Genomic DNA, 12,931 nt, shown 5'->3' with positions numbered 1-12,931 from the left:
CATGTCCATAGACATATCCCCCCAAAAAAGTTGTGTCAACATATAATGCATACCTTGTGAGTTCTGATAAATCAACTTTTGATGTTACTTCATATCCTTTTATCTTTTTTGGTGAAAGCTGTATTCTTTTCTTAACCTTTTTATTTACATCTAAACCTAAAAGAATATCAAATCCCCTTTCATCACGAGCTGCCACTGGAATTCGTGTTGGACAGACAGATTCTATAAAGCAAAAGCAATAAAAGTTGATTAATCATGGACTACTCAAAAAATAAAAGAAAAATCAAGGGAGAAATACTAGACCATAGAGTATTCTATAATTAGAATTATAAAATCTACATATGTATAGTATTTAAATATATATGAATACATTTTCTGAGAAAATGTAGAAGTATTTTACACATTTAAGAGTGAGATCTTAATATGCTTTTTTCTCTAAAAAATGAGGGATAAAAGTAAAACAAAAATATAACATAAATATTTGTTAATGTATTGTCTTTAGCAAAAAATTGAGACAATAGCAATATGAGACAATCTAACACCTATGGAAAAGAAAAACAATGGAACAGGATTTATGATTCTCACTAGGATTTCCTATTAACTAGTCATACAACTTTGGATAATGCTTTTAATTTATTTAATTCAAAAATGAACACTAAAATTCTTTTCTTGCATTCTTAGCATTTAAGGGGTAAAAAGTATTTTCTGTTCTTGATTTTCTTTCTAGTTCAAGCAGCTTATATTTCTATAACTCAAATATCATTAGTCTGTCTCTCGGGAAAAAACGTAACCTGGGTCCCATCTATTCATGAAACTTCTTCAAATGGACATATTTTCTCATCTATAATTGTATATTAATCATATGTATAAAGAATATTTTCTTAAGAATAATCATTAGCATTACATATCTATATAGGAAATAAGTATGATATACTTTAGCTGAAGAATACAATAACTGAAAAAATTTACTAAAGATGATTAATAGCAGACTTTAACAAGCAGGGGGAAAAGAATCAGCAAACTTAATAATTGGTCATCTGAAATTATCCAGTTAGAGAAACAAAAAGAAAAAGGAATGAGAAAGAGTGAAGAAAGCCTAAGAGATTTATGCAACACCATCAAGCACACCCATATATGCATTTTGGGAGTTCCAGAAAAAAAAAAAAAGAAGAGGGTGAAAAGGGGACAAAAAGCTTATTTAAAGAGATGAGGCCAACAACTTCCCAAATCTGAAAAAGGATATGGACACTCAAATTCAAGAAGCCTAATACATGCTAAGTTAAACCCAAAGAAATCCACATTGAGACACATTATAATCTGTCAAAAGTTAAAGGCAAAGATCACATTTTGAAAGCAGCAAGAAAATAAAGAGACTTGTTATGTACAAGGGAACATTGATAAGACTATCAGCAGATTTCTCAATAGCACCATTGCAGGCCAGGAGTGGGATGACATATTCAAAGTGCTGAAAGGAAAGAAAAAACCTGCCAACCAAGAATGCTATGTCTGGCAGAACTGTCCTTCAAAAATGAAGGAGAAATAAAGACTTTTCTAGATAAACACAAGCTGAGAAAGCTCATCACCATCAGACCTGCCTTATAAGAAATTCTCAAGGAGTCCTTCAAGATCAAACAAAAGTATACTAAACAGCAACATAAAAGCATAAGATAGTATAAATTTTTCAGATAAAAGTAAATATATAGACAGACACACAATACTATAATACTGTAATAGTGTACATAAATGACTTTTAATTCTGGTGTAAAAGTTAAAAGACAAAAGCATTTTTAAAAACTGTAACTTTAAAAATATGTTAACAGATATAAAATATAAAAAGATGCAATTTGTAGCATCAGTAACAAAGGACAGGTAGCAAAAATATAGAATATTTATATGTAATTTAATTTCATACCAACTTAAAATAAATTGTTATAATTACATGATGTTTCATGTAACCCCTATGAGAACCTCAAAGAAAATACCTATGGAAGATAAATAAAATGATAAAGGGCATCACTACAAAAAAAGCAATAAAACACAAAGGAAGACAGTAAAAGAAAAAAAGAGGGACAAAAAGCTACAGGAAAGACAGAAAATAATTACCAAAACGGCAATAATAATTTTTCCCTATCAGTAATTACCTTAAATGTAAGTGATTACACTCCTTAATCAAAGTACACAGAGAGGCTGAATTGTTTAGAGCTACAGATCCAGCTATATACTATCTATGAAAGACTCTAGCCTGGGCAACATGGCAAAACCCCATCTCTACAAAAGCAAAAACAAAAGCAAACAAACAAAAAAACAACAAAATTAGCCACGCATGGTGGCATGTGCCTGTAGTCTCAGCTACTCAGGAGGCTGAGGTGGGAGGATTGACTGAGTCTGGGAGGTTGAAGCTGCAGTGGGCTATGATCATGCCTCTGCACTCCAGCCTGGACAACAGAATGAGACAAAGGAATGGGAAAGGAGAAGGGGAAGGGAAAGGAAGGGAAGGGGGAAAAGGGAAAAGGGAAAGGAAAAGAAAATAGAAAAGAAATGAAAAGGACTCACTTTAAATTTAAGGACACACATAGGCTGTAAGTGAAAAAATGAAAAAAGATATTCCATGCAAATGGTAGCCAAAAGACATCAGAGATGTCTACACTTATATCACATAGTACAAAACTATAACAAGAGACAAAGAAAGATATCCTATTATGACAAAAGGGTCAATTCACCAGGAAGATATAATAATTATGATTATATATGCAGCCAACATCATGGTAACAAAAATATGAGGCAGACATATACAAAACTGAAGGGAGAAATAGACAGAAACACAATAATAGTAGAGGATTTCAATAATGATTAGAACATTCAAACAGAAGATCAATAAGGAAATAGAAGACTTGAGCAATACTATAGACCAAATGAACCTAGCAGATGCATACAGAATATTCCACCAAACAGCAGCAGAATACACATTCCCTTCAATTGCACATGAAACATTCTCCAGGACAAACCACATGTTAAATCACAAAATATGTCTTACTTAAGAAGGCTGAAATCATACCAGTATATTTTCCAACCACAATGGAATAAAACTAAAAATTAACAACAGGAGGAAAATTGAAAAATTCACAAATATGTAAAAATTAAATAGCACACTTTTGAATAGCCATTAGGTCAAAGAAGAAATCAGAGACAAAGTTAGAAAATACCTGAGGACAAACAAAAACACAACATCCAAAATTTATGAGATGCAGGAAAACAGTAATAAAAGAGAAGTTTATAGCAATAAATGCCTAAATTAAAAAAGAAAAAGGATATCAAATAATCAAATAAACAACTTTATACCTCAAGGACCTACAGAAAAAAAAAGACAAACTAAGCCTGAAGTTAGCAGGAGGAAAAACATAATTTAGATTTAAGCAGTAATAAATAAAGTAGAAAATAAAAAATAGAAAGAAATCAACAAAGCTAACAGTTGCTTTTTTGGAAAAATCAACAAAATTGACAAACCTTTAACTAGATTAAGTAAAAAGAGAGAAGACTCAAAACAAGAAGTGAAAGAAGAGATATTACAATTGATGCCACAGAAATAAAAAGGATTTTAAGTGACCACTATGAACAACTATATATCAACAAATTGGTAACCTAGAAAAAATGAATAAATTCCTAGAACATATAACCTACCAAAACTGAAACATGAATAAATAGAATATATGAACATACCTATAACTAGAGATTAAAGGAAATTAAATCAGTAATCAAAACACCCCAACAATAAAAGCCTAGTGCCAGGTGGCTTCAGTGGTGAATTCTACCAGACATTTAAAGAAGAATTAATATCTGTCTTTCTTAAGATCTTTCAAAAAGTTGAAGAGGAGTGAACACTTATAAACTATTTTTATAAGGCCAGCATTAACCTGATATCAAAGCCAGAAAAAGATACCATAATAAAATAAAACTACAAGCCAGTATCCCTGATGAATATAGATGAAAATATCCCCAATAAAATACTAACAAACTGAATTTAACAGCACATCAAAAACATCATACACCATGACCAAATGGGAATTATCCACAGGATGAAAGACTTCGACACATAAAATCAATAAATGTGTCATTGACAGAATGAAGGAAAAGATAACATGATCATCTCAATGGAGGCAGAAAAATAATTGACAAAAATCAGCACTATTTTATGATAAAAGCCCTCAACAAGTAAGGAATAGAAGGAAACTACTTTAACATAATAAAGACCATATTTGAAAAGTTCACAGCTAACATCACACTCAATGGTAAAATGTTAAAAGCTTTTCCTCTAAGATGAGGAACAAGACAAAGATACCTAATTTCACCACTTCTATTCAACATTGTACTAGCCAGAGGAATTAGGCAAGAAAAGAAATAAAAGGCATTCAAATCACAAAAGAAATAAAATTATCTCTGTTCACAGATAGCATGATCATAAATATAGAAAACCCTAATGATTATACATAAAAGATTCCATGCCAAAAAAATGGTTAGAAGAAACCAATGAAGCAAATTTGGAGAATACAAATTCAACATATAAAAATCAGTTGTGTTTCTATTGAGTAACAACATTTTAAAAGAAAATTAAGAAAATAATCTCATTTATAAAACATAAAAATAAAATACTTAGAAATAAACTTAACCAAAGAATCAAAAACTTGTACACTGAAAACTACAAAACATTGATAAAAGAAACTGAAGAAGGAATAAATGGAAATATATCTTGTGTTCCTGGATTGGTAGACAATATTATTTAAAAAGTCCATACTGCCTAACTTGATCTACAGATTCAATGCAATCCCTATAAAAATCCCAATAACATTTTTTATGGAAGTAGAAAAAGCATTCCTAAAATTTATATGAAACCTCAAAAGACCTCAAACAGTCAAAACAATCTTGGGAAACAAAAACTAAGCTGGAGGCCTCACACTTCCTGATTTCAAAATATATTGCAAAGCTAGAGTAATCAAAACGGTATGGTAAAGGCATAAAAACCAAACATATAGACAAACAGAACAGAATAGAGAGCCCAGAAAACACTCTTGCATGCATCAATGAAATTATCTTTGACAAGGGTGGTAAGACTGCCTGACGGGGAAAGGATCTCTTCAATCAATAGTGCTGGGAAAACCAGATATCCACATGCAAAAGAATAACGTTAGTCCCTTATTTTACACCATACACAAAATACAACTCAAAATAAAGACTTAAACATAAGATCTGAAACTATAAAACTTCTAAAAGAAAACTAGGAAAAGCTTCATAACATCAGTCTGGTAATGATTTCTTGGATTTATTCCAAAATCACAGGCAACAAAAAAAGCAAAAATAGACAACTGGGATTACAGCAAACTAAAAAGCTTCTGTGCAGCAAAGGAGAAAAAAAACTGTTAAAAGGCAATCTATGAAGTGGGATAAAATATTTGCAAACCATATATCTGATAAGGGGTTAACATTCAAAATAAATAATAAACTCCAACTCAGCAACAAAAAAAACTGATTAAGGAAAGGACAAAGGGCATTTGTCCACTTCTCCAAAAATGACATACAAATGGCCACAGGTATACGAAAAAATGTCCAACATCACTAATCATCAGAGAAATGCAAATCAATACTGCATTGAAATGTTACCTCATACATGTTAGGCTGGCCATTACCAAAAATAAAAAGAAAGAAAGAGGAAGGAAAAGAGGGAGGGAGGGAGGAAGAAAGGAAGGAAGAGAAGGAGGGAGGGAAGGAAGGAGGGAGGTTTCAGTCAAGCAAGATAAAAAAGTTCCAAAGATATGCTGTACAACGTTGTGCTTATGATTCACAATACTGTTAGGAGACTAGGTTTCATGTTCATGTGTTTTATATGAGGGGGAAAGAGAAAAATGAAGAAGAAGGAGGAAGGGAGAGGAAAGGGGAGGAAAAGGGAGGAAGAGGGAGGAAGAGGGAGGAAAGGGGAGGAGGAGGGAGGAGGAGGGAGGAGGGAGGAGGAAGGAATAAGGGAGGGAGGAGGGAGGAGGAGGGAGGAAGAAGGAGGTGGAAGGAGGAGAGAGGAGGAGGAGGAGGAAGAAGAAGAGGAGGAGGAGGAGGACGTAGTAGTAGTAGTAGAAGGTAGAAAAAGAAGTAGTAGTAGAAGAGGAAGTGGTAGTAGTAGAAGTAGTAGTAGTAGTCGTAGTAGTACTAGTAGCAGTAGCTGCAGCAGCAGCACAAGTCTTTTACACAGATAAAGGAATCATCACCTATCAGAGAAAGGAAAGTATTAGAGACAACTCTTCCAGAGAAATAATAGGTCCATAAAGATGAAATAAACTGTGGGAAATATCATTTAACTCAATAATATTTTGTTCATTGTGATTCAACTACAGCAGAGTATAAAAATAAACAGTATTAGGAAATGGTCATCCTACATGTTAACACTTCAACGTAGAAGTTAAGTATGTGTCAAAGAAAAAGCATGTGAATTTGTCAAATGATTCAAATACAGATTACATGATTTGTGGCTGTTGTAATATAGCAATGTTTTAGTTTAATGCATTAATCATACTCTAATACAGTATAAAAGGTCAAGTGCAGGCTGGGCGCGGTGGCTCACGCCTGTAATCCCAGCACTTTGGGAGGCTGAGGCGGGCAGATCATGAGGTCAGGAGATCGAGACCATCCTGGCTAACATGGTGAAACCCGTCTCTACTAAAAAATAGAAAAAATTAGCCTCGCATAGTGGTGGGCACCTGTAGTCCCAGCTACTCGGGAGGCTGAGGCAGGAGAATGGCATGAACCCGGGAGGCGGAGCTTGAAGTGAGTCGAGACTGCACCACGGCACTCCAGCCTGGGCGACAGAGCGAGACTCTGTCTCAAAAAAAAAGTCAAGTGCAGAACACCCGTATAAATTCCATAAGTGCATTTTCAAAAACATTTTAAAAGATGTCTATTGTGCAACAGATATGTGAACTGATTAGACATATAAATTATTTACATCTTTTTGAGTGTGGATGAAAATATATTTGGCAAGATTTCCATTTCGATTGTGTTTATAGATGATACATTTTAGCTAAAAGAATGTTTAACTCTTTTAAGCACATCTACTAGTTAGAATCATTAAAATAGGATGCATTTACCAAAATACAGATCCACAGAAAAAGTCTCTGAAGCAAATATTGAACAAACATTTTATCAGTTACATTTATATTTAAAGATAAAAATGAATGATAAGTGAAATTTCTCCAGGAAAACTCTGTTTTAAGAATGAAATATACCTGGCTTCAAAATCAAAGAATTCTAACTAATATGACCACATATTAAAAATTTAAATCCCACTAGCCTGTTCAGTATGATAAATGTCAACAAAATCTAACTACTAGAGATTCATAAAAAGAACTGTGGTGGTGATTTGTACTTATTACAGTACCTTTATTTAAAGTTTCATGGAAGAAGATGTTTAATTTTCTACAGTCTCTTAAATACGAAAATTTAAAAATGTTTTTCTCTACCATATCCCACAAGCAAATATGAAGAAAACAGAGGAATTAATGATATAATTTGTTTCCTAACCCATAAACACACAGGATTTTTTTGTCAAATGTGAAGCCACCTACCTTGGGAGTTTTTGTAGACAAACTAATATTCACTTTATATGAATATTACTTTAATATAGTACACTAAATTCCTATAATATTAAAAAATAAGAGATATAAAAATTACTCTCCTCTAAAATAATCTGAATATTAGCATATCTATGCCATAATAGGATTAATATTTACCAAAACTGGGACCTTCCCATACCATGCAGTTATCGTGAACATGAAGTTAGATTTTATGAAATGATATAAACATAATTAATAAACTGTTATTTTCAAATGTTCTGTGAAAGGGAAGTTAAGCTTTTTAAAGTGCAATTTTAACATGTTTTCCCCCTAACTTTAAAAATGTCAGTAATTTGAAGCTTTTTTTCTGAAGAAATAATGAAATTCTAGCTCAGAATTATGTACAAGAATATTCATTTTTGTCATTTATATTAGCAAAACTTAGAAATAAACTAAATGTACAAAAACAGGAAAAATTTAAAATAAATTACAGTAGGAAATTTTCTATCCTGTGAATAGAGTATAAAAATTGTATACACAAGAGTATATAATACAAAAATAAAGTATGAAATTATATATGCAATAGTATCTTGATTTAGGCAGAAGGATAAACTAAAACACACTGGGGAAAAAAGGAAAAAAACTAGAATGTAAAGTACAGAAAAACTCATTAACAGGGGGGATATGATTATATGTGATTTATATATATTTTTATTCTTTGTGCCTTTTTTCTACAATTTCTACAACAGACATGTTATAACTGAAAGGAAAAATAATAAATGTTATAAAATATTGTATTTTCCATACATAGATTTGTAAATAATTTCTAAAAACCAAAATTTATCCTAAATACATATAACACAAAAAATTTATGCTCACAGTATAAATATATTTATAACATTATAAATGTTGTAACATTATAATTGGCATTAAATATAACAATTTACACCAGTGTTAATGAAGAAATTATATCAAAATGTAAAAAGCACAATTATTAATTGCTTCCCAAATTATATTAAGGCATTTTAAGGCTTACCTTCACAAAGTTTCTGCTTCATCACTTCCCTTATTTTGGATATTGCAATATAGTCTTCCACATAAAACACGTAAGTAGACGAAGGCTTGTTGGCAATAGCTCTAAGTTCAGCATCTTCTGTTTCTGAACCAACACCAATGGCAAATAATGTTATCTTACTATCCCTTGCTGCTTGAGCTGCATCCTTGACGTCATCTTGGGATTTGCCATCCGTAAGTACCACTGCTATCTTAGTCAGAAATCGTGAGGACTTGGCAAAAAGGTAATCGAGTGCAAACTGGATGGCCTTCCCTGTCCTTGTGTTTCCTCCTAAGTAGAGTATGGATTCCACTGCTGCCGTCAAATGTTCTCCTGAATCATAGCTTCCGAGAGGAATCTCCAGCACAGGGTAGTCACTATATTGAACCACTCCAACTTGAATAAACTTCGGCCCTATGTCAAAGTTTTTTGTGATATTGACAAGCCACTTTTTCACTATTTCAAAGTTTTCTGGGCCAACACTATAAGAGCCATCTAAGATGAAAACTAAATCTGTCGGAGCAGTACGACAACCTAAGTGCAAAAGAAAACCATCATAGCACATCTTTTATATAAGAAGCAAAAAGGGAGAGATTTTAAATATATGAGTTTCAGCTATACACTAATATCATTGCTTATTTTAAATTGTCAGTGAAATATGTTTAGCTTAATGCTAACCTGAAATATTACAAAAATATAAGCCAGTGAATAGGGAGAAAAAAATTAAAAACAAATTTTCTACTAACTCCAGGACTTAGCTAGCCAATAAAATTTCATCTTTGATATATTAATAGTTGATAAAAGTTAAATGAACCAAGATCACCCAATGAATCAACACTTGCATTATATCCAAGATGAGTTTCTAAAGGCCTGATGTCTCATATTCAGTGAATAATGTAGTCAGAACATTAGCTTGTACTAACAATCTATGGTTAAAGGTATAAAGCTATTCCTTGCATAGTAGAGATAGAGATTCTTGTTTCAAGATGCCAGGAAACACATGTGGTCAACACATCCTAACGTCCTTTTGGGAAAAAAAAAAATACCCTCTTTGGTGCAAGTTACATTTGAACAAGTTATAAGCAGTTGTGGAAAGAAAAAGACTTCCCCTGTTATAAATGTGACATGCTAAATGTAAAACAAAGCATGAATATAAAATTATCTCATTATCATATGGGCTATAAATAATAGCTATTATTGCTGCTTTAAGTACAGAAGTTAGGGAAGAAGACAAATATAGCTGTTCTTTTCTGAGCATTCTGTTAGCCATTCCAAACTATTGGAATTGCCCCAACAAACCAGTCTATCTTTTAGTCTGTGTTAGTCTCCCAACTCTGGGCCTTTGCAGTTGCTCTTCCCTTTTATTAGAATGTCTTCCTCTTCACCTGACTAATACTCTTGTTTCAGATCCCTGATTGCCTGTCAGCTTTATCATAAAACCTTTCCTGACCTTCGACAGTTAGGTTGCCATCCCCTCCTAAATTTATAGCAGTCAAGAAGTTCCAAAAATAAAAAGAATTGCCAAAATATGGATTTGTCTCAAAAACGTATCTGTGATTATGACATTATTCCTAAAGTGCTCTACTGCAGGTGGTAGTATCCTCAGAAGGTGTAAGGGACACAATTCCAACAACCTCTGCCATGGCGGCCACTGCCAGAGGTCAAGGTAGGGACAGCAGAAATGGAGTTCTGCCCAGAGGCAAACTTGCTAACCCAAGGGAATGCAATTTTTCTGTTATTTTTGGAAGCTTGGAAGCTGGATGGAGTAGGATTAAAGGGTTATGCATTTATTGTTTTTGGTTTTTTGCGGGGAGAAGAAAGGATAGAAAAGCTTGTTGGCAGAGCTTTTCAATGTTGGCCCTTCCTAAATACTGAGACTCATTGTTGTCTGAAGCTGTTAGCGTTTGTGTGCCACCTGATTCAGTGGTTTTCACTCTAAGAGGGTTATTCTTGGCCATTCCTACCCTTCTCCCTGTCGCAGGGCCACAGATCATGTATTTCATAACTGTAAAGTTAGTCAAGAGCATGGGCACACAAGCAAATAACGCCATTTATAAGCCCTAGACATAATATCCGTCCTGAGAACCTCTTCCTTAGAGAGATGAATGACATCATAGAAAAGGAATGGGATTGAAGAGCAAAAACATGGTTCAAATACTAGTTACTGCCCTCACAAGCTGGATGATACTAGGTAAGCCCCTTAACTTATTAAAATCCCTTTTCCCACCCAAGAAAAACCAAAGGAAAGGGTATCCACATTATAGAGTGACCGCATGAATTAAACTATAAAAGTGTTAAGCAAGCTTTAAATATTATTGTATTAATAAATTTTAAGCCAAGTTGAAGCAAATTGTCAAACCACCTCATTTAACTTTTATAGAGACCTTAGTTAATTTATAGTAGGATGCTTATGAGTTTTAAAATGTGAACATAAGCAAACTTTTTTTTTTTAAAGTGTGCTATCTCTAAATGATAGTCTGGGTAACAGAACTATAATTAATATAGCTCTTTATCTCTATAGGCAAGCTTTCCTATAATCAATAATAACATTCACTGAGATGTACTGTGCTAAGCCTTTGACATGCATGATCTCATTCAGTCCTGATAACCAATCTAGAAGGCTTTCTTTATCTTCCTATCATGCAGCTCAAAAATGGCTGAACATGGACTCAATACCAGACTGTTTGTTCCAAAGCTTGATGTATTAATGGAATAAACTATTGCCATAGAGTCATCTCAAAATTATCTCTGAGGGAAGCTTTTCTTCTCAGTTAATGAGTAACATAGCAATTCATTTATTTTACGGAGTTACAGAATCAAAGACATTAAGAATGAGATCCTTAAAACCATTACTTGAACTCCCCAGTTTAATTTCCAGATTAATTTGTTGATAACAAAAAAGGACAATGCTGATAGTTCTTACTTGATCTTACTTCCCCATCTTCAGCTAACACAGAATTCTGAAGAAGCAGCACCAAAACCATGCAGAGAAATGTAATATAGTGAGCCATGTTTCTGTTTTCGTTCTAATATTTTGGTTTTAGGATTCCTAGGGGAAAAAAAAGGTGAGTTAAATATATTAATTAAAATCAACATCTAGCCATTATACATTTACATTTTGAAATTACAAGAGCCAGTTGAAGTACAGCTAATTTTGTGACTATTAGAATTAACTTAAATCTGTTTAAAATAGCCAAATGTTAAATATATTAATGCAGGAGGACAATGAATAGCGGCTAAAGACCATGATAAACCTTAATTCATAATTGTCTTCAGAAAAGTATACACATTTTCTAAAATTTGAGCTTTTTGCAAAATATTTACTCAAATTTATCCTTTGGGCATAGCCTGTGGAACCTTATCTCATTCTTTTTACTATCTGAATATTAGCAAACATTTTTCTTTTAAATGTGGGTTTGTATTTAAGGGATACTCAAAGAGTATTTAATGAAAATATTTCTAAGATACAGCTGATAGAATTTAATTTTTAAAATAAGATGTAATTGTAAACATTAAGACCTGTTTTATTTAATTCATAAACACTCAGTTATATAGTTTTCATACACCACCTAAAATAAGTCCAAGAACTTCATTTCTGGTTAGAATGTAGAAAGTTGCAAGAGACTGTCATTCACAACAATGAGTACATACCAGATAAAGTACAAATTCATATGCTTTTTAAGCCCAGCAGAAATGAAATAATTTAAAGAAACCTAAAAGAACCAAATTCCAGAAGCTATTAACCCTTCATCTTACAGAAGTGATTTGCAGCTGCTTTACTCTCTGGCAGAAAGGGAATACTGATGAGAAGGAATTTGCCACAGCATGTAAAAAAATCACTCGGCCAGGCGCGGTGGCTCATGCCTGTAATCCCAGCACTTTGGGAGGCCGAGGTGGGAGGATCACGAGGTCAGGAGATCGAGACCATCCTGGATAACACAGTGAAACCCCGTCTCTACTAAAAATACAAAAAAATAGCCAGGCGTGGTGGCAGGCACCTGTAGTCCCAGCTACTCAGGAGGCTGAGGCAGGAGAATGGCGTGAACCCGGGAGGCGGAGCTTGCAGTGAGCCGAGATTGCACCACTGCACTCCAGCCTGGGTGACAGAGCGAGACTCCGTCTCAAAAAAAAAAAAAAAAAAAAAAATCACTCAAAGCTGGTGTAACAGATTGGAAATCTGAGGAGTCTCTGCCACACAACAAGCACTTCATTCAGCAGTTCCTTCTGGTGAGCCTTAACTAAATATACGGATTAGATAAGTAGTACATAGAAAGTTGGAAACAGTATA

The 12,931-nt window shown here is 33.5% G+C and overlaps 1 protein-coding gene across 1 annotated transcript in view; it reads right to left on the bottom strand.

Moving 5' to 3' along the window:
• COL21A1 (collagen type XXI alpha 1 chain) overlaps nucleotides 1-12,931 on the bottom strand; it is a 182,266-nt gene that overhangs the window by 112,757 nt on the left and 56,578 nt on the right. The window contains exons 2-4 of the mRNA XM_030803600.1: nucleotides 11,567-11,692; nucleotides 8,626-9,177; nucleotides 54-222 (exon numbers count right to left, since the gene is read on the bottom strand). Coding sequence (XP_030659460.1) covers nucleotides 54-222; nucleotides 8,626-9,177; nucleotides 11,567-11,654 — 809 coding nt within the window. The 5' untranslated portion in view covers nucleotides 11,655-11,692. The remainder of the gene's footprint in view (nucleotides 1-53; nucleotides 223-8,625; nucleotides 9,178-11,566; nucleotides 11,693-12,931) is intronic.

This window comes from Nomascus leucogenys, chromosome 22a, assembly GCF_006542625.1.
Source record: "Nomascus leucogenys isolate Asia chromosome 22a, Asia_NLE_v1, whole genome shotgun sequence".
In the NCBI taxonomy this organism is placed as follows: domain Eukaryota; kingdom Metazoa; phylum Chordata; class Mammalia; order Primates; family Hylobatidae; genus Nomascus; species Nomascus leucogenys.
This window is presented reverse-complemented; position numbering and strand designations above follow the sequence as displayed.